We start from the raw sequence: 20,337 nt of genomic DNA on the forward strand, positions 1-20,337 counted from the left end.
TTAAAATTGATTTTAGTAGCTGCCATTATATCTAGAGAAATTATGAAAAGGCATTATGGTTTCATAATTCAAAATGTACATTCATTTACACAGCATATCCTTTTTAATATGTGTACAAATTTGCACTGCGGTAAAATAATTTCCCTTTTTTTGTTTAGTTCTTTATTTTTCATTCTTTAAAAAGTTCATTGAATATACATCTAGGGCTGTGATAGTAACAAAAGGGTTCAAGATGCACAAAAATTCTAAGTGATCACATACATCAAAGACATATGTCACTTATTTTATTTATTTTATTTATTTATTTATTTTATTTGTCAATTGTTTACAAGATAATAAGTATAAGTGTATACATAGTTATGAATACATGAGATGGGTACATATAAGAAAAATAAAATAAAAATAAAAGAAACAATAGGACAGGGACGGTAGGCACGTTGGTGCGCTTATGCACGCCCCCTAGAGACCTCTTAGGAAAGGGGTGAGGTTGATAGTAGACAGTCTAAGGTTAAAGTTTTTGGGGTTTGGGGAAGAAACTACAGAGTCAGGTAGAGTATTCCAGACATTGACCACTCTGTTGCTGAAGTCGTATTTCCTGCAATCAAGTTTGGTGCGGTTAACCTTGAGTTTGTATCTCTTGTGTGCTCTTGTGTTGTTATGGTTGAAGCTGAAGTATTCATTGACAGGTAGGACATTGCAATGTATGATTTTATATACCATGCTTAAATCAGACCGAAGACGGCGTAATTCAAGGTTTTCTAGTTCTAGAATTTCAAGTCTGGTGGCATAAGGTATTCTACAACGAGTAGAGGAGTGGAGAACTCTTCTTGTGAAATATTTCTGGACTTTCTCAATTGTGCTAATATCAGATACGTAATGTGGGTTCCAGACTGATGAGCTGTATTTGAGTATTGGTCTAGCAAATGTTTTGTATGCTCGAGTTAGTAGTGTGATATTACCAGAGAAAAAGCTACGTAAGATTAGGTTAACAACTCTTAATGCCTTTTTTGGCTATGTAGTTGCAGTGGGCTCTAGCACTTAGATCATTAGAGGTGAGTATTCCAAGGTCCTTTACAGAGCTTGGATCATCAACAAGATCTTGACTATTCAGCTTGTATTTTATTTTCGTATTTTTTTTGCCAATATGTAAGACAGAGCATTTATTTGTTGAGATTTGAAGTTGCCATTTGTTTGACCATTCTGATACACAGTCAAGATCTTTTTGAAGGGTAGCAGTATTGTCTGTGGTATTGAACAGCTTTACATCAGCAGCGAAAAGAACGCAGTTGCTCTTAATATGATCACAGAGGTCATTTATGTAGAGTATGAAGAGAGTTGGTCCTAGAACATTGCCTTGGGGGACACCACTATTGACAGGTACAGAATTTGATAGGACGCTCCCAATTTTGACCATTTGTTGTCTGTTTGACAGGAATGCTTCTATCCAGTTATGCAGTTGTCCAGAGATACCATAGGATTTTATTTTTAGTAGTAGTTTGTCATGTACCACTGAATCAAAGGCTTTACAGAAGTCTATGTAGATTGCATCTATTGTTTTGCCCTGATCATGTTGTGTAGTCCATATGTTTTTGCAGTGTAAGAGTTGCAGATTACAGGATAGTTTTTTTTCTGAAACCAAATTGTTTAGGTTGTTTGTCTCTAAGTGGAGGATGATGGATTGGTTAATAATTGATTCCATGACTTTACAGGTGACGCAGCATAAGGAGATTGGTCTGTAATTTTCAACTAGACTAGGGTCTCCCTTTTTGAAGATGGGGATGACTGTGGCTAGTGACCATAGGTTAGGCAAGGAACTGGTCCTGAAAGATTTTTCAAAGATTATGCTTAGAGGTTTGGCTATGGCAGTGGATAGCTTTTTTAAGAAATAGGCACATATTCCATCCGGTCCAATAGATAGAGATGGTTTTAGATTGCGAAGTGCTTTTTCAACATTGTCTTCTGTAAAATCGATATGTATTAGATCATTGTAGTTATCCGTGGTTCGGCTAGGAAATACTGGGCATGATCCATTGCTGTTTACAAATACTGAGCCAAAAATGTGTTAAAGATGTTGGCTTTAATGGTGTCAGTGTTGCAGTCTTTACCATTAGGTCCTATCAGGGGTGGGATGGACCTTGAATCTTTTAGTTTGTTGTTTACAAAATTGTAAAAAGCACTGGTGGAATTGGTGCTTAGAAGGTTTTCCTCTTGTTTAATGTGATAATTGGTGCATTCGGTATTTATCTGGTGGCATAAATTTTTGTATCGGCTTTTGAAATTGGCAACATGACCAGATTTGTTTTTCCGCCAGAGTGATCTCTTTTTGGATTGAAGTTTCCTTAGCTATGATATGCTGCCAGTATAAAATCTTATATTGTATAAAATAATATTTTTTCATGTAATTAAAAGATGAATTGCAATATTTAAACCATCTTGTTATATAACCAGTAATATCAACTGATTTTAAGTACATGGCTGAAGACAAATCTAAACAAAAGGGTAACAGTTACCCTTGCTGTGGCTCATCATAATCTTGCATTATAATCTTACAACAGAACCCAAATAAATTCTTTGCCCACTGTTCTGCTAAGAATAACAGCTAAGAAATTGCAGAGGCAGTCAGGGGAAGGAGCTGTTGTGCATAATTTATCAGCAACACTTTTAAATTGCACTATTGGGAGCCTAATTTGGTCATTTTCAGTAACTGTATATCTACACTGTAAAGCATTAAGTGCAGTGCATGTAGAAAGGTGCCAGACAGAAAAAAAGAATTAGAAGGAGAAGATACAGTAGTGGAAAATAAGTAATTTCCTTTTTTCAAAAATATATAGTTCTACTAACCTAAAGAATATTCTAAACACTAATAACAAAATCAAGAAATTTGATGACAATACCTGGACATCCAGATTCATCTATTTGAGCTTCAGGCCCCAGGATTTCCTTTGCTTCTTTTTTACCTAAAATATAATAAGATATAAATGAAGACCAATCCTTTAGTTAACTTATTTACTTGAAATCACCTGAGTCACACTAATAAATATTCATAATACTGTAATATGATATTGTTACTTTTAATTTAATTTCTACAACCACATTATGGAAAAATGATACATATCTACGTATCATTTTCTTTATAATTTATATATAAATAGCAAAAATGTGTGGACATATTTTACAGAATTTCTAAAGAATGTAATAACATGGAAAAATCCCTGTCTTATGTAGTTTATCTCACTTCAAGAGGCGGTATCATTGGGCAAGGCTTCTATGAAAATCATAATAGTCAGCTAAATTCACAAAGTAGTAGATTTTATTCCAGCTATTCCTAGCTTTTAAGTCTCTTAGAAATCAAAATGATTTGGATTATAAATTGAATACAATTATTTAAGTTTTAGTGTTCTCTATTCTCTGTCAGTACTAGTTGACAGCTTCCGTATTAAACCCTGAAAAAAGTCATGAAAGACATTTTTATATAATGTACTTACATGTTGGCAATTTGTACATTAATAGATATTGATGACACCCACCATATTACATTTATCCCTTTTGTATATTAATATTAATGATAGCCAATTAAAAAAGAGATATCTGCAAATGAGCACCTATACTGAAAAATGATTCACAGGTTTCATTTGTCTGGGACGTTTAGCAGGGGTGGGATTCACATTTTTTAACAACTGGTTCTGTGGGCATGGCTAAGTTGGTGGGCATGGCTTAGTGGTCATGTTATTGGCTGGGCATGGCCAACTCAATATCACTCACATCAAGGCATGCATCTCCTTGCCTGGCCTGTCGTGACTGTGGGGATGCTGCAACAGTCATAAGTGTGAAAAATGGTCAGAAGTCACTTTTTTCAGTGCCATTGTAACTTTGAATGGTCACTCCACACAAGCAAAGTACCAGCAAAGGAGGGAAAAAAAAACTCCAGAGAAGTTCCAGAGACAGGAAGTCTAGTCCTGCCAAGAATATAAAAAGGGTTAACGGAGAGGCAGTTTCTGTAAGCAACACCAGAATGTTTCCTTCCTGCCTTTCTTACAGGATTAGGCCAGTTATTTCTTCTAACAACCAGTTCTCCGAACTGCTTAGAATGTTAACAACCGGTTCTAGCGAATAGGTGCAAACTGGTAGAATCCCACCCCTGGCCTTTAGGATCCTTAGCTCCGAAAAGAAAAGAGGCTAAAAAATCCTAGAATTGTAGGAAGGTCTAGACTTTGGAATTGCTGCTGACGGGACTTGAAAGGTTTCATCTAAAAAAATTCCAAGTTTTTCTAAAGTAATCTTTATTTTAACTACAGTGTACATCTAAAAGCTAAGCTGAAGTAAATATTTGAACCTATTAAAGACATTCAATTATGTGGTGTATTCTCTATTGTCAAAGCAAGTTTCTTATTTGGAAAATAAACTATCTACTACACATACCATGCTTCTGCTAACCACTGCTTGTAAATGGCATATAAGCAGAGAAACTGAAGTTTTATTCACAGAAAATCAAATTTTAAAGGTAACATCTGACCTCTACTTCTTTATTACACATAAAGAAGCATTTGCTTTATATAACACATCTGACATATTACTGATGTATAGTTATTTAAAACCATGTCTGAAATTAGTAATGGGAATAAGGATACTTCTAGATGAAGAGTTTTATTCTGTGACCATTTGCTTTATTCAGCAATTTTATGAAGGGCCCAATTCTCTTGCAGTAAACCCATTCTTATATTTGTTCTAACTACACCCAAAAAATCTAATAAGAAAGCAATAAGTAGAACAGGAGAAACAGAGGACAAGATATATACTGAGACAAAAGGGGAGATCTCTCTGAGAAAAGCAAATTCTGTATTAGGCACCCTTTCTTTGGTGGTTGTTGCTAATTTCTTTTCTGCAAAATAACCACCCCCCCCCAATATAAAGGCTTTCCTGAGCTAATAAGCAGATAAAGAAACTAGTGTGGCAACCCGAGAGCAAGCCAGGAATGTTTTGACATAGTGCTTACTTCTGTATAGCTACTACTAGGATCAGGCTGAGGGCCATAATTTTCTTAATATTCCAAGGTAGTTCCTACTGTGATTAAACAACTATTATCTCAAAGAAATCATTATCTTTGGGATGGATGGCTATTTGCTAAATACAGTACTGTATAGATTCACTAGGAGTAGAAAACCTACCTAAAAGTTTGATTAAAATAAAACCATAATGATAATTATGATAAGTTACTGAAGTTCTGTGAATAAGGACAATGTTATGAATAAGAACAGTGAGAAAACTTCATAGGGACTGCATTTTGCCATCTTCCTTGCCACTGAAGTATTAATTGGAAAGGGAGATACACTTGCATGTTTGGTGAGTTCTATATTCTCACTACTGATTACTAATATTGTAATATTTGTGAATATGTGTTGAGAAACAAATATCATTGAGCTGAATGATAAAAGATCCATAAACAAAGCTTGTGCAATAAACTTACAAACTAAAAGAGTTTGAAAGATTAAATGACAACAGTATCTTCTTAGGGTATAAATACTTGCATAATACTGACTCTAAGAAAGGTTAATGCTTTTAAAATTTATTAAGAGATACATTTCTTGATATCTACCTTCATCGTCCCAGCAACTATTTGTACTTCCTTCTTTTTCATTATGTTCTGGTAATACTGCCTGGTCTTTTGGCAAATCATCATCTGGCACGCTATTATCACAATCTGTTCCATCTACCACACTTTCTTCTTCAACAATATGCAATTTGTCTTCATCATCCGAATCTGAATTCGCTTCTACGACATTATTGTAACTGGTAACTGCGGAGATATAAGGAGAAAAGATCAATGCATCTACAATTCAGGACTGATTCATTGCTAATAAATATTGATAGTAAGAATAACTACTACACCCAATTCAGCCCTCATTTCTAAAACTATTGAAACATACTGTAATTCTCGTTTAGGAAAGTAAATATAGTATAATCTTCCTATAGGTGTAATGTAGTTTAATGTCTTATAGCTCTAGGAAAAAAAAACTTTGTCGTGAGACTATTCATTCAAATCTAACTCTTCTTGGAGAGAATTTGGTAAAATTCTTATCATCTGTCCTTTATTAATATATGCTTCTTATAAATTCATAACTACTTGAACTCCAGGAAATAATACTAGTTTAATAAATTAGAAAAACTAAAATACACTCAACTTTGTTTGCAAGTTTACTCTGGCAAAATCATTACAGGATTAAATTTTGTTTATTTTATTTTTTTAAATGACTGTCTACTCAGTACATTCTGGGCAGTTTACAAAGCAGTTAAACATAAACATAGGCATCCCAGACTAAAAACAATGCACTAATAGAAATGCACCTGCACCTCCACTCAAAGCCTGGGATTTGACTGCATCACAAATCAAGGAAACTTCAACTTTATAGCATTGATGATATTACTTAGTTTGGTAACGAAATGTCTGCAAGAAAACTACTAAGCTCAGAGAGCACCAAGAACCCACAGTTCAATCCTCAGGTATAAATATTCTCTTCTATCAAAACTTTCACCTATTCATTCCCTAATGTACTCTACTATATACTACAATCTCTCAGCAATGTTCCACCCTATAATGAGATCTTGGTACTCAACCTCTTTGCAACTTGTTGAATTTGGTACTCTGCCTTTTGGTGCAAAAATTTTGTCCCAGTATTCATATGTTTGTTTGGTATTCAATGCACAAATTAGAACTTGCCATGTTGGCTGACAACATTATTCCTTATGGAGAAAAATGGTTTGCTACTCATCATTTTTGGTACTCATTGCACTTCTCGAAACCAATTAATGAGTACCGAGGTACCATTGTATTTTACATTGGACAAACTCATCAATGTCTACATAACAGCAAACACAATATCAATTCTAAATTGGAAATACCAAAAAAGAATGAGTGATATTTTGATTTCCCTGAATATTCTGTAATTGATTTCAAAGCATTCCTCTTTAGAAAAGGAAGCAGAAATTCTAATTTCATTGGAAACAACTGAACTAGAATTATTACAAGATTTAACATCATTTCTTATTGATTAAACAGTAGCCAAATTTTATTATCACAGGATATAATCTTATACATCTCTAAGAACACATGTATCAATCCCTAACTACTTCACTGTTAATGATAAAGGCCACCATCTGTCATCTTTCCCTTTATTATTCAGCTCCCTCTCTATTCCCCTTCTATATATATATATATATATACACATACATATAGGGCATAGTGCTCAACTTTGTTTCTTAGCCAAGGAAGCCAGCATTGTGCGAAGATATTTTTCATGGTCATGTGGCCAACCTGGCTACATGCCAAAGGTGGACAGAATGCTCCTACCTTCCTGCCAAAGTGGTACCCATTTATCTACTTGCATTTGCATGCTTTCAAACTACTACGTGGGTGAAGACCTGGGGTAAGAATGGGAGCTCACCCCATTGCGCAGCACTCAGGTCTCAAACACGGGCTCTCAGCTTTCCAGCTAACAAGCTCAGAGTCTTTAACCACTGAGCCATCATGCCTCCCTTAAAAAAGAAAGCACTGGCAAGATTTTCACTGGCTAGCAATGATGTAACTGTCACTAATATGTCTAACTCTATTTGTCTTTACTATTGTCTACACAAATATTGAATGTCTGTATGTGGAAATGAGTTGGATGAAGTCCAACACATACTGTAGAAGCTGAATTTTGAGAAGACACAAAAGCTATCAGTCAGTATTCTTATTAGTTCTTGGCAACTGCTGTTAAAAATTATTTTGGAGCACCATATCCTTGCTCTCAAACTATAGTACATATGCTATTATCTCTTTTCAATTTTGACTATTTGCTAATTGCTACCATATAGTGGCAAGCTTTATTATAGTTGCCTAATCCTCTGGTATGACTGGACTGCATGATACTGGAGATAGAGAAATGGAAAATTTAAGCAGCAGGTTAGTTAAGTTAAACTTATCACAATTACTGACTATCCAGCAAGCATACAGTTATTAAAGTGCAACTCTCAGGATCTGTCACCATTAGAAATTGCAATTAGCAACATCAGAGCAATATGTATGGTACCTATCCTACATTCAATTTAATGTAATAATCCTTGAATTAACCCCTCTGGGAAGTCCTGGGGTTTCAGTAACCTCTTTTGATGCCAAATAACCTGTTGATTGAGATCTTTTAATGAGTCAGCCAGCAGTAGAAGTGCATTATGTATACATAAAGCAAAAGGCCTTTTCTGTGATGGACCTCAACTAGAATATATTATATTCTTTAAGGAATTTGGACAGGCAACTTTATAGCAATGTTTTCAATACTGGGTCAAAATACTGAGTCAAAATATTTTTAATTGTCTGGTTTGAGGTAATGAAGTTGGGGTTGCTGTCTGCTCTTTTCAAAAGTAGTTGCACTAAGGCAAACAAACTCTCTCCCCCTTTCCTTAAGCATTCATCCATTCCATCTATCAACTGCACTCACATGTATTCTAGCAAGCTGCCATATAATTAAGCCACACCCTTGTGTTTGCAAGCACCTGCTGAAATCCAGAGGCAGCCTCATTCCACCCAGCTTTTAAGATTACAAAGGAAAAGCTATGTCAAAGGGGAAAGGTGATATGTGTAGTAGGAAAGGTGAAAGCAAACAGCTTACAGAGGAGGAAGTGGAAGCAACATATGGCAGATATTGCAAGTAGACAAGAGGACTTTCATTCAACTGCCAGGGCAACAATCTATGGTGACCAGCATATCCTGGTAGCAGTCCTGTTTGGAACTCTGCCTGGAGCTCAGCAGCAACTGAAAAAGGAATAACCATACTGAAACAGCACCTCATCCCATCTAGTGCAAAAATGTTGGGGAAAAAAACAAAGGTTGTATGCTACGTTAAAACTTTGAGATTTTTCTTTGAATCTAGTATTAACAGACTTAATATTAAAGACACAGTCATGTGGTCATAGCAACTCGTAAAATGTAGAAAATGTAAGCCAAAGCAATAGCTTATTGTTGGGGAAGGTGTGTGTGGCAGTAATGCAGGATGTACAGATTTACTCTACTGCCTACTCCTTGTAAAACAAAGAATATGACACATTTTATTTATTTAAAGCATTTCTATAGTCTCTTAATTCGAACAACACAACTTTGGGTGGTGTAGAAAAACAAATGAAAATGAAAAAAGAGAGAGAGAGCAAGCAAATAGAAATAAAGCAATTAACTGGTCCTCAGAAACGCAAATGCAATATTCCACCAGAGGAAACTCTACTTATCCTCATCCAAGTAAAACAGTTCTAGTGTCTTTAATTCTTCAGACTTCCTGCTGTTTATTATACTGCTTTATTGTATTTATTAAAATGCTTCTGTGCCTTATATATTGCCAGAATGTTTTTGAATTACAATTGCAAAAAATTGCAAAAACCCATTTTGAGATGATTACAATGGGGTGGTTGCATATATACGTATGTATGTATATATGTATACACACACACACACGCATACATATATAATTTTAATAGCTGGGAGTTAATAGCTGGGAGTTTTATAACTGCCTTAGGCATGAAAGCCATCTATGTGAACTTGATCAATCATTCTCAGTCTTGGGAAGAAGATATTAGAAATCACTTCCAAGAAAATATTGGAAGCAATATTACCCCCCCAAAATAATAAAAATGTATGAACTTGTTCCTATGGTCATCAGGAATCAAAGCTAAATTGATAGAACATTGCAACAACAAAGTTGCTCTCAGCTTTGCAGTATAAGTTCCAACAGTTCAGAAACAGTTGGTTACTTGTGATAAGTAATTTGCCTGTTGATTAATTCATATTTTATGAGAAACAACGCACATATTGTATAAATATTGAAAGTAATGAAGAATACTTACAATAATAATATATCTTTGTATTTTGTTTGAAATACTGTCTTGGTTCTGATACCCTAGAGAACTACTCTTTTTTTTTTTTGAAAAAGAGAACTAGACACTATCAGAAGCTTCTAGTCTTAACTCATCTATAAAGCTCAGTCTATACCCAGAAAAAGATTTAATGTGAATTAGAAATCATATACAGACCTAAAATCAATTTTCCTAATAAGGGGTAAAATATTTTTATTCGAGTTTTATGAATTGCTGTATCTGTCCATGTACTGTTATCAAAAATATATACCTGGTTAAAAGATCATTGTACCTCATGTGTAAGGCAATTGTATAGCTTAGCGTTTCAGTAATATTGTGTAAACCAGTACTACAAGGTTTTCAACATATAATATTGCAGAGAATATAGTCCCATCTGGAGAAATAATAAGGGTTATTTAATTATTCTCTTTCCAATAGCATATTACTTTCCATGGCTGAGATGGACAAGCTTCTTACATTTCCACATGTTGGCTACATTGGACCACTGATTGTTGTGCAGAGCTCCTGGCTTCTATTGTTTTAGTTTCACTCTTAAAGTGAGATTTTTCCAGGTATGGTTTATTTATAGTTCCTATTATTCTGATTAAACATACATGAATTTGATTTAAACCAATGATAATATCTCAGCCAATATCTTATCTCTATAAAGGATTAAATATTCCCAAATTTGCGTACAGATTCTTCAGAAAACAGATTAAAAGCAGGACGCTTGATCTGTGAGAATCTCACTAGATTCCTACTCTATTTGAGCAACATAAGAAACCAACTGGCATAACTTTTACTATGATTGTGTGCAGCAAATTGCCTTTGTGTAATTAGTAATTACTAGTAGTATAATGAGAAATCAAAACTACATATTGATATCCTTTGGCTTATTTGGTAAAAGTATCCATAGCAATTCTAGAAAATAGAATAAGAATCAAAAATATATTAAATGAATCTGTCTCTGAACGTCATTAACATTTTTTCTTGCCCTGAGTGATCTGAGAATAGATTTTTATGGATATATGTCAGTGTAAAGCTGTAGAGTAGAACAACTTCAGAATGGCAATCACTACAAGTCTGTATAAGATCCCTGCTCTTTTTTCTATTTGATCATCCTCTTTTTCAGCTACTGCTGTTTTACAATTTTCCTTTTTCTTGAAAACTTTTAATATCAACACCCCAGTTTTGTGTCTAAAGTTTAGCCTTTTGGCTCTTGCTTACTTTGTTAACAGCAGATTCTTTCCTTGGCGTTGTTCCTGGCATTAGGTCTGGGTGAAGGGCAAAATATCAGAATCTTTTTTTGCTTTCTTCTTCTCCTATTTCTCTTGATCCAGTTTCTGAACTATCTTCAGCTCTTGCAGTCATTGTAGTTATTCCTTCTTCTTGTTTTGCAGTGTAGGGTTTTTATGAATCAGTTGCCCATAAACTGGCAAGTCAACACCAATAATTATTTTGTAGGGCAGTTCATCAAAAATACCTTCAGTGATTTTTTTTGCTTTTACTTTCAGGCCTGAATCCAGATTGTAACCAGAGGGACTTCTCTAGTTTCTTGAAAAATATTAACGATGGCCTTTAAATTAAATAAAGTCCTATTGCCAGAGTACAAAAATTATTCTGTTTTTTTTTTTAACCTCTACAGTTATAATTTCTTTTTAAGAAATAATTTTGCTCTAGAGTTGAATTAGTGGAGTTCGATCTCTTTTGAGTGGCAGGCTATAACAGGTGATCTTTACTCCCCTTGTTTTTGCCTTTCTGCTTCAGTTTTGGGGATTTTATTTGCTCTTTTTCTGGCACTACCCTATGGGAAGCTTAGCTTTTTAAAATTAAGATTTTCTTTTTAGTTCTATCCCAAACCTCAGAGGTCTGTCTCCTTTTGTGCTTTTCAATTTTCCAAGCAGATATATAATTTTTAGCCAACTAAACTGCTTCAGGTCAAATATTTTTAATCTAACTGGGGAAGTATTTCTTCCATCATTCTAATTTGAATTTCACATTGTAGCCAATGACATATATGTTCTTTCACATAACAACTTTCCTCTGAGTCATACGTACATTAGTCCTCAACTTATGGCACCCAGCTATTAAGCTTGTTGTAAACCACCCACAGTCACTTTGAGATATAAATATGATAAATAAAATGGTTGTTCAGGGTACCCCCACCCTAACGATCCATTCAGCATGCCTGAAGTTGGAGTTGTTTCAGTGCTGTGTCATATGATTAAAATTCATCTGCAATTCACCACCACTTACAATCGCAGGTGCGTTTTAATTCCTCCCACCCACCCTTTTTGTCCACAGCCTGCCTGCAGGCCAAAGTCCACCTCAACCAGAAGCTTTTTGCAAAGTGGATTTTTATTACACTGTGGCTGAGGTGCTGCTTTTGGTTTTTTGTTTCACATGCCCCAGGCTGGGCATGCCTCAGCAGCAGCAGGACTACTAAGACAATGAAGGTTACTTGGAGGCCGAGAGTACAGGGTGGCAAGACTGACTAGGGCTGGGGTAGGGCTGGGGCAAGCTATGGATTCCTGGGGTGTGGCAAACAGATACAGAGCCACATGGATCTGGCGTGTTTGGCTTCCCAATTCAAGCCATTCTGGGCTAGAAGGCACCAAGCCCAGACTGGCTTGGATTAGGGTGGGTACCTGCTTAAGGATCTATGATTCTCAGTTAATGACAGCAGTTGGAAGTGCTGAGATTGTGGTTGCTAAGTGATGCATGTAAAGTCTTGTTTTACAACTGTAACACTTAGCAATGCAAATTTTTCATTACTATGGTTGCAAATTATGGACTACCATAATAAGTTTGTTTAACCTGGTTATTTGTATTGTAAAGCAATACAAGCTATAGGATTCTAATCTAAATAATAGAGGAACTGAGTTACTTTGAGCTGCTAGTCAATAATAGCTAATCTGCTTTATGACAGATTTCTTGTTGACAGGAAAGGAAAGATAATATAGAAAAGAAAGCCTGATACACCATCAAGAACTCTCTGTAAAGGGCAAATTTTATCTTCAGCCAAACTTCCTGTTATCACTGCTCCTTTAGTTGTTAACTTTAGAAATGTTCTTCAACCCCACAAGCATTGAGAGTAAACTAGAATGTATAGGTTTTAGAGTAGATTGCCCTCTTCAAACTTTGTAGTACTGAACAAATTTTATGATTTTTAAAATTTTAATCACAACACCTTTTAAGAGGCCTCAAGACACAGAATATTAAACTCTCATGATGAAAGTTCTCAAGATCTATGATGAAGTTTCTCCAAATTACCTGCTATCTGAACATTTTAACTGGGATAGTTAGGGTTGAACTTATGACACATTGTATGCAAAGCATGTGCTCTGTCCTGTCCCTATTTGTAATGCGATCACATAATTAATTTGTACATCTTACAGAAGATTCTCAAAAACATTATTGCACTATAACTACCCCATTTGTAAAAGGCTCCCCTTTCTATACTAGTCATCAGAGAGACAACAACATCTAAGGTCTATTTTAACTGGAATTTGGAAGAACCAGATGTGATGGAATATGCAGTTGGTAAAGCAGTTGAGGAAAGTTTTAGCAGCATAGTTTTCCCAGAGAGGAGGCAGTTCATTCCAGAAAGAAGCCTAAATTAAGAGGCTGTGCGGTCCCTGTAGGGATGGGGCTGGAGTGGGGGGGGAATAAGATTCAGGGTAGCCCCACACCCTACAGTTTGTCAAAAATATATTAGGGTAGAGGGCTATAGTTTTACTTGGGAGTTTCTGTCCATTAAATGTATGCAATGACATGTAACGATCCATTGGATCCTGAAGAATTGGACAGGACTTAGGAAAGAATAGAATAGAATAACAAGAGTTGGAAGGGACCTTGGAGGTCTTCTAGTCCAACCACTGCCTAAGCAGGAAACCCTACACCACTTCAGATAAATGGTTATCCAACATCTTTTAAAAAAACTGAGCATTCACAATTTCTGGAGGCATATTGTTCCACTGATTAATTGTTCTGTCAGGAAATTTATCCTTAGTTCTAGGTTGCTTCTGCCCTTGATTAGTTGCCACCCACTGCTTCTTGTCCTGCCCTCGGGTGTTTTGGAGAATAGCTTGACCCCTTCCTCTCTGTGGCAGCCATCAAATATTGGAAGACTGCTATCCTGTCTCCCCTAGTCCTTCTTTTCATTAGATTAGCAATGCCCAGTTCCTTCAGATGTTTTAGGCCTCCAGTCCCCTAACCATCTTTGTTGCTTTTCTCTGCATTGTTAGCGAATGCTAAGAATTCATTCTTCTTAGTGAATGAACAATAACAGGTGTAAGCAAATAAAGAATGTAATCAATTGGACTTCACTGTATTGTCTTCAGGCTTGGGCTTGATATTAAAACAGGAACTAGTAACAGGAAATCATATTGTCTATTGAGAGTGACATTTAACTTTACAAGGTCCCTATTACTTATTTCTTCGAATATCACTGGATGGAATAAAAAGAGAAAGAATGCTGTATTTGCAAATGCTGCTACAAAATATAATTCTCTGCTAGGAAACTTGCCTCCTAGTCATATTGAGTATAGTAAACCCATGAAAAATATCTAATTTCATGAGTTTACTATATTACATTTACCTTAAAGGCAACATCAACCAGAAAAAAGAAGACAAAGGGGAGCTGGGCATAACAGTATCTATAGCTTTACATGCTAAGCTCCATCCCCTCCCATCCTGTAGACACCCAATTATGACTATCTATTGTTATTAAAGTTGGTGCTGTTAGTATCCTCATTTTCAATGTCTGTCAATCTTTATCACCAATGCAATAAACTTTAAAATTATATTGGTGAAGATAAGAGTTTCCTTTGTCATTTACTCTGTAATTGGTGAAGATTTCAATGCGAAGTTGGACTCCTTGTATGCAAGTTTCCATCAGTGTCTGCAAAATTAGTATTTGAACAGTAAAAAGCAAATTTAAAAATAGAACTTCTACCTTTTCTGGCTCCCCCTTCTGCTCACCCCCAACTAATCTACTGCTTAAATTTGAGCAACCCTAATGGAGCAACAGAAGGTAATTTCCCTAAACAATTTAGAACACTTAACTATATTACTGTATGAAAAATATGTGCTTAATTTAATAGCTAAATTTCAGGTAACAATGAGCATTCCAGATAGTAATCATCTCCCATTACTTTAAATTGTTTCTTTGTTTCCTGAAACATACACCTATATTGACAAATATCATCAAGTTGATTTAGGAGGGAAAAGAGAAGCAAGAGAGCTAAATGGACAGAAAGCCTGATTAAGATAATCACTCAATTGTTGCATTCTAACCAGCTTAGCAAATTTGTTTGAACTAAATGGATTTAATGAGAATAACAAGCTAGCTGATTTTGATAGGGAGGTAAATGAGCAGGAGGCTAGAAACTTAACTAATTTTGAAGATGGCAAAAAGGTTTTGTAAGGAAGATGCAAAAATGAATATATCAGTCAAAAAGTAATAACATCCTTGGTAATGACTTCGTCCCTGCTGAGGTATTCAAAAAGTACAGGTACTCCTCACCTTGATGACCACAACTGACCTCAAAATTCATGTTGCTAAGTAAGAAATTTGTTAAATTAATTTTGCCCTACTTTACGACTTTCCTTGCCACATTTCTTAAATGAATCATGGCAGTTGTTAAATTAGTAACATGGTGGTTAAATGAATCCGGTTTCCCCATTGATTTTGCTTGTCAGAAGATTGCAAAAAGTGATCACATGACCCCAAGACATTGCAACCATCATAAATGTGAATCAGTTGTCAAGCAGCCAAATGTAAATTACATGACCACGGAGATGTTGCAACTGTCGTAAGTGTGGTCATAAGTTACTTTTTTCAGTGCCATTTTAACTTCAAAAGTCACTAAGCGAATTGTTGTAAGTTGAGGACTTTCTGTGCAGTAACTGGTAGACTCCATACTGGCAGTGCATTTTACTTTTCCTGACAATTTGGCTCATATTCTGAAAGACTGGTCAATGGCAATTATTGTTCCAATCTATAAAAAAGACCCTGCATTACTGCCCAGTCTCCTGAACATAGTCAGCAAAATGTACATTAAATACCTATATTCCAAATTCTATAACTGGATAGAATAGGGAAATAGCTAAGAATAGCAATCCAAGAATCCCAGTTTTGATTTTAGAATGTATGTTTAGTGACTTGCAAAACTGATACCAGAAATTTGAGTAGCACTCCCCACTCTGCTGAGGCGAAGAATAAGGACCCATTTAGAAGTCATATAGTAACTTTGCCATTGCTTTTGCTTCAAAAAATTGTATTGCTGCAGGGAAATATTGCCCTGCCTTATGAGTAAAAATAGGTCAGAAAGAGTGTTGGTCTTACCTGAAACGCATCTTCTAGTTGTACGGAAGGAGAATCCAAAGCGTGGGCTGTCTCTTGCTTCCTTGCTTAAAGACAGAGTCAATCAAAGTTTAGTCCAGCCCCCTTTCCACTGCATATGCCCAGTTTTTGATGGAGGCTGATGATTGGAGAGTTCTTGGTGTTCTTTCTTGACCATTCCATGCTCAGGACTAACTAACTAAGGGTGGGATTTGGATTCTCCTCCCGTACAACTAGAAGATGCATTTCAGGTAAGACCAATGCTCTTTCTCAGTTGTACGGGTCAGAGACTCCAAAGCGTGGAACATACCCAAGCTAATTGTCCTGAGTGTGGGCCAACTACTTGTCCTGAGCCCCCATCTCCATGTGAACTCTTTGTAGCACCCTTCTTCCAAAGGATGCTTTCGCTCATGCAAATGTATCCAGTTTATAATTTCTGATGAGTGGAAATGGCAATGACCACGTTGCTGCCCTACGGATCTCTTCGAGGCCTGTGTGTTCCATGCCACTGATGTGGCTGCACTCCTGGTTGAATGTGCCATTATATTACCTGGCAACTGCAGTGATTGGCTTTCATAAGCTTTTGTGATACATGTCCTGATCCATCTGCCTATCATTGATGGTGAACCCTTTTGTCCCAACGAACTCGGTCTAAATAAAACAAACAATGCCTCTGTTTTGCTAATGGGCCTTGTTCTCTTAATATAAATGCGTATAGCTCTCCTTACATCCAAGGAGTGCCATTTCCATTCTAGGCTATGGACTGGTTCTGGGCAGAAGTCTGGTAGTACTAACTCCTGTGCTCTATGGAATGTAGAATTGATCTTTGGGATAAAGGTCATGTCTAATCTTAATACTAACCTGTTCGGGTGGACTATACAGAGGTCCTCCCTCACGGATAATGCTGCCAACTCTGATATTCTTCTGACTGACAAAATGGCTATTAGGAAGGCCACCTTAAGGGTGAGTGAGGGTAGTCCTACTGACCTCAGTGGTTCAAAGGACTCAGTCATGAGTGCCCTTAGCACCCTTGTCAAGTCCCAAGTAGGATATCACTGGTGGCTTTAGATTGGTTGCTCCCCTGATGAACGTGCGGATTAGGGGATGTCGTGAGAGAGACTCCGAGGTCCTGCAACCCAACACTGATGCTATCACCACTACCTGCCTCTGTAAAGTGTTAGGGGTTAAACCCTTCCCCAGGTCTTCCTGGAGAAAATCCAGCACTTGAGTAACTAACACTGTGGTTGGATCTATTTGTTTCTTGGAACACCAGATTCCAAATGCTCTCCAGGTAGCATCATAAATTCTGCTGGTTGAGGGCCTCCAGGATTCCTGGAGTGTCTGTATTACATTGTCTGAACACTCTAATCGCTTTAGTGTGGCCATCTCAAGTGCCATATAGTTAGTTGAACCATTGTGGCTCTGGGTGTCGTATGGCTTCCTGGCTCAGCACTACCCTGTCTGGGGGAATTCTCCATGGTCTGGATACCGACAGATCTACCAGATCCTCATACCAAGACCTCCTGGGCCAGTGAGGTACTACCATTAAAACCTCCACCCCTTCTTCTATCACTCTCTTGATTAACCTTGGTACCAACGGAAGTGGGGGAAATGCGCAGAGCAATCCCCTTGGCCATGCTCCTCAGAGCGCATTGGTTTCTTCTGCTCCCTGTGTTGGGAATCTCGGTAGAATATCAGGAGTCGTGCATTTGCTGGAGTCGCAAACAGGTCCAGGACTGCTCTCCCGAATCTATGCAACAGTTCCCTGAACAGGTCAGGGTGTAGGCGCCACTCTGAGTGGTCCACTGTTGTTCTGCTGAGCCAATCTGCTTGAACATTCTCCACTCCTGATATGAGTTCTGCCCTGATCGATAGGAGGTATGACTCCGCACAGTGGCCCAATCGCTCTGCTTCTTGCATGAGCATCAGGGAGTGAGTACCCCCCTGCCTGTTGATATGACCCTTGGCAGTCATGTTGTCTTTCAGGATCAACACATGCTGTTCCACTATCACTGACCTGAAGGCCCTTAGAGCCAGGTGAGATGCCCTGAGCTCTAACCAGTTGATGTTGTTCTTGAGGTCTGACTGAGACCACTGACCCTGTGTAATCTGGTTCTGACAGTGGACCCCCAGCCTACTAAACTTGCATCTGTTGTGATAATCAGTCGGATGGGTTCCTTGAACCCATATCCCCTCATCACTGCCCGTGATCTCCACCACTAGAGTGACTGCTTCACTCTGGGGGGGAACTTGTACCTTGGTTCCCGCATTGCCTTTGCTTGCTCTCTAGTAAGGTAATAGGAACCACTGCAAAGTCCTTGTGTGCAGTCTGGCCCAAGGTACTATCGAGATGCACGATATCATCTTCCCTAATATTTGTGACAGCAAGTCCAGGGTCACCCCCGGGTATGTGCTCACTTGATTTATTGATGACCTTATGCTGTCCTATCTTTCCTGTGACAGATAAACCTTGCAGGAGTTGGTGTCTATTACAGCTCCTAAGTGTTGTAAACACCTTGTTGGTTCTAAGTGGCTGTTTTTGAAATTCACCAAAAAGCCATGCTCCTGTAATGTCTGTATTGTGGTCTGTAGATCGCTCTTTGCTCTTAGAGTCAATGTTGACTGTATTAATATGTCATCCAAGTAGCATGGGACCCATATGGTCTTTGTCCTGAGGAAGGCTGCTACTACTGCTAGTACCTTAGTGAATGTCCTTAGTGCTGAGGACAGGCCAAATGGTAGAGCTCTGTACTGGTAGTGTCTCCCTGCGTAACAAAATCGCAGGAGCTTTTGGTGCCTCTCGGTAATAGCTATGTGTAGGTAAGCATCTGTGAGATCTACTGATGTCAGGACATCCCCCTCCCAGATGCTCCCTAGTATAGATTGCAGGGATTGCATCTTGAATCTCCTGTACACTATGTGCCTGTTTAGTAAATTGGTCTCCATTCCCCCGATGCCTTCTGCACAATGAACAGGTTTGAATAGAACCCTTGTCCCTATTAGTTCTCCAGTACCACTTGTACCGCCCGAATGTCCAACAGATGTTGAACTGCTGTTTCCATAATTACCCTTTTGGCTCTGTCCCTTGGTGTTGGGCATCTTCTGAATGAACTCGGGGTATGGAGATGAATTCCAGAACTAGGCTTCTTCTCAATGTGACTAGGACCCACTTGTCCGTTGTTGTTGTCTCCCATCGGTCGGTGAATAGGTCCAGTCTCCCACCAATGGGTGCGTTGTTCCAGCCGTCACTTTGTAGGCCGGAAGGCCCTGCTGGTCGAGCTCCTGAAAGAGCGTCTTCCCTGGAACCGTTGTCCACCCCATCTCCAAATCCTGACCTATTTGGATGTCTAGTAGGGGTCTGTGTGTACTGCCTCTGTGGGTACTGGGACTGGCTGAAACCACCCCCCGAGATAGGAAAGGGCTGTTGCTATGAAGGTCACCTATCTGCCTGACTGAATTTCCTCGGTAAGACCTTCCTCTTGTTCTTGGTTTCTATCAATAATGGCTCAATGGCATCCCAAAAAGTTTGTCCCCTTTAACTGGAGCTGATGCCAGTTTCCATTTAAGTTTCAGATCCGCCTGCCAGCACTGAAGCTGCTATGGCCTTGGTTGCGTACTTGACCCCATTAAGTGTGGTGTCTGCTATGAACTCTGTTGCAGCAGTTATTTTGTTCAAGTCCTGTTGCAATCGAAGATCACCAGGTGGTAATCCTTTCTTGCATCTGCTAAAGCCATATCAGTACTGCTCTGCTGAAAAAGGATGCCGTGGATGTTGCCTTTAACGACCATGCCGCGGCCTGGTGTACCTTTTGTAGGGTCTGTTCCATTTTCTTATCCTTCCCTTTTAGACCATCTTCAGTTTCGTTAACCAGCACTGTAGCAGACATGGAGGCTACCACTGGGCTGTCTATCGTGGGAACTGGAATTAGGTCTGCTAGTTCCGCATTATAAAATCTCTTCTCATTCCCTTCAGGCATGGGAAAAATAACTGATCTGTCCAACTGTCCTTCCATCACTTTCCTGAACAATTCAGGTGAAGGTATGGATTCACTTCCAACCTTGATTCTAGCAAAAAATCTATCTTTGGGATCAGATGGTTCTAATTCAGACCCCTCTGT

The 20,337-nt window shown here is 38.0% G+C and overlaps 1 protein-coding gene across 14 annotated transcripts in view; it reads right to left on the reverse strand.

The window, feature by feature from the left end:
• The window catches only part of ZEB1 (zinc finger E-box binding homeobox 1), a 91,171-nt gene that overhangs the window by 21,044 nt on the left and 49,790 nt on the right, over window positions 1–20,337 (reverse strand). For 8 of the 14 annotated variants that reach the window (XM_026709986.2, XM_026709984.2, XM_087916563.1 and 5 more), the window contains exons 2-3: window positions 5,594–5,794; window positions 2,895–2,957 (exon numbers count right to left, since the gene is read on the reverse strand). In XM_026709986.2, the coding sequence (XP_026565771.1) occupies window positions 2,895–2,957; window positions 5,594–5,794 (264 nt within the window). Of the gene's footprint in view, window positions 1–2,894; window positions 2,958–5,593; window positions 5,795–8,642; window positions 8,828–11,100; window positions 12,914–16,222; window positions 17,284–20,337 lie in introns of those variants that run through there. The other 6 variants (XM_087916559.1, XM_087916566.1, XM_087916561.1 and 3 more) reach the window with 4 other exon arrangements.

Source organism: Pseudonaja textilis, chromosome Z (assembly GCF_049901715.1).
Source record: "Pseudonaja textilis isolate UNSWEBS1 chromosome Z, rPseTex1.2, whole genome shotgun sequence".
In the NCBI taxonomy this organism is placed as follows: Eukaryota; Metazoa; Chordata; class Lepidosauria; order Squamata; family Elapidae; genus Pseudonaja; species Pseudonaja textilis.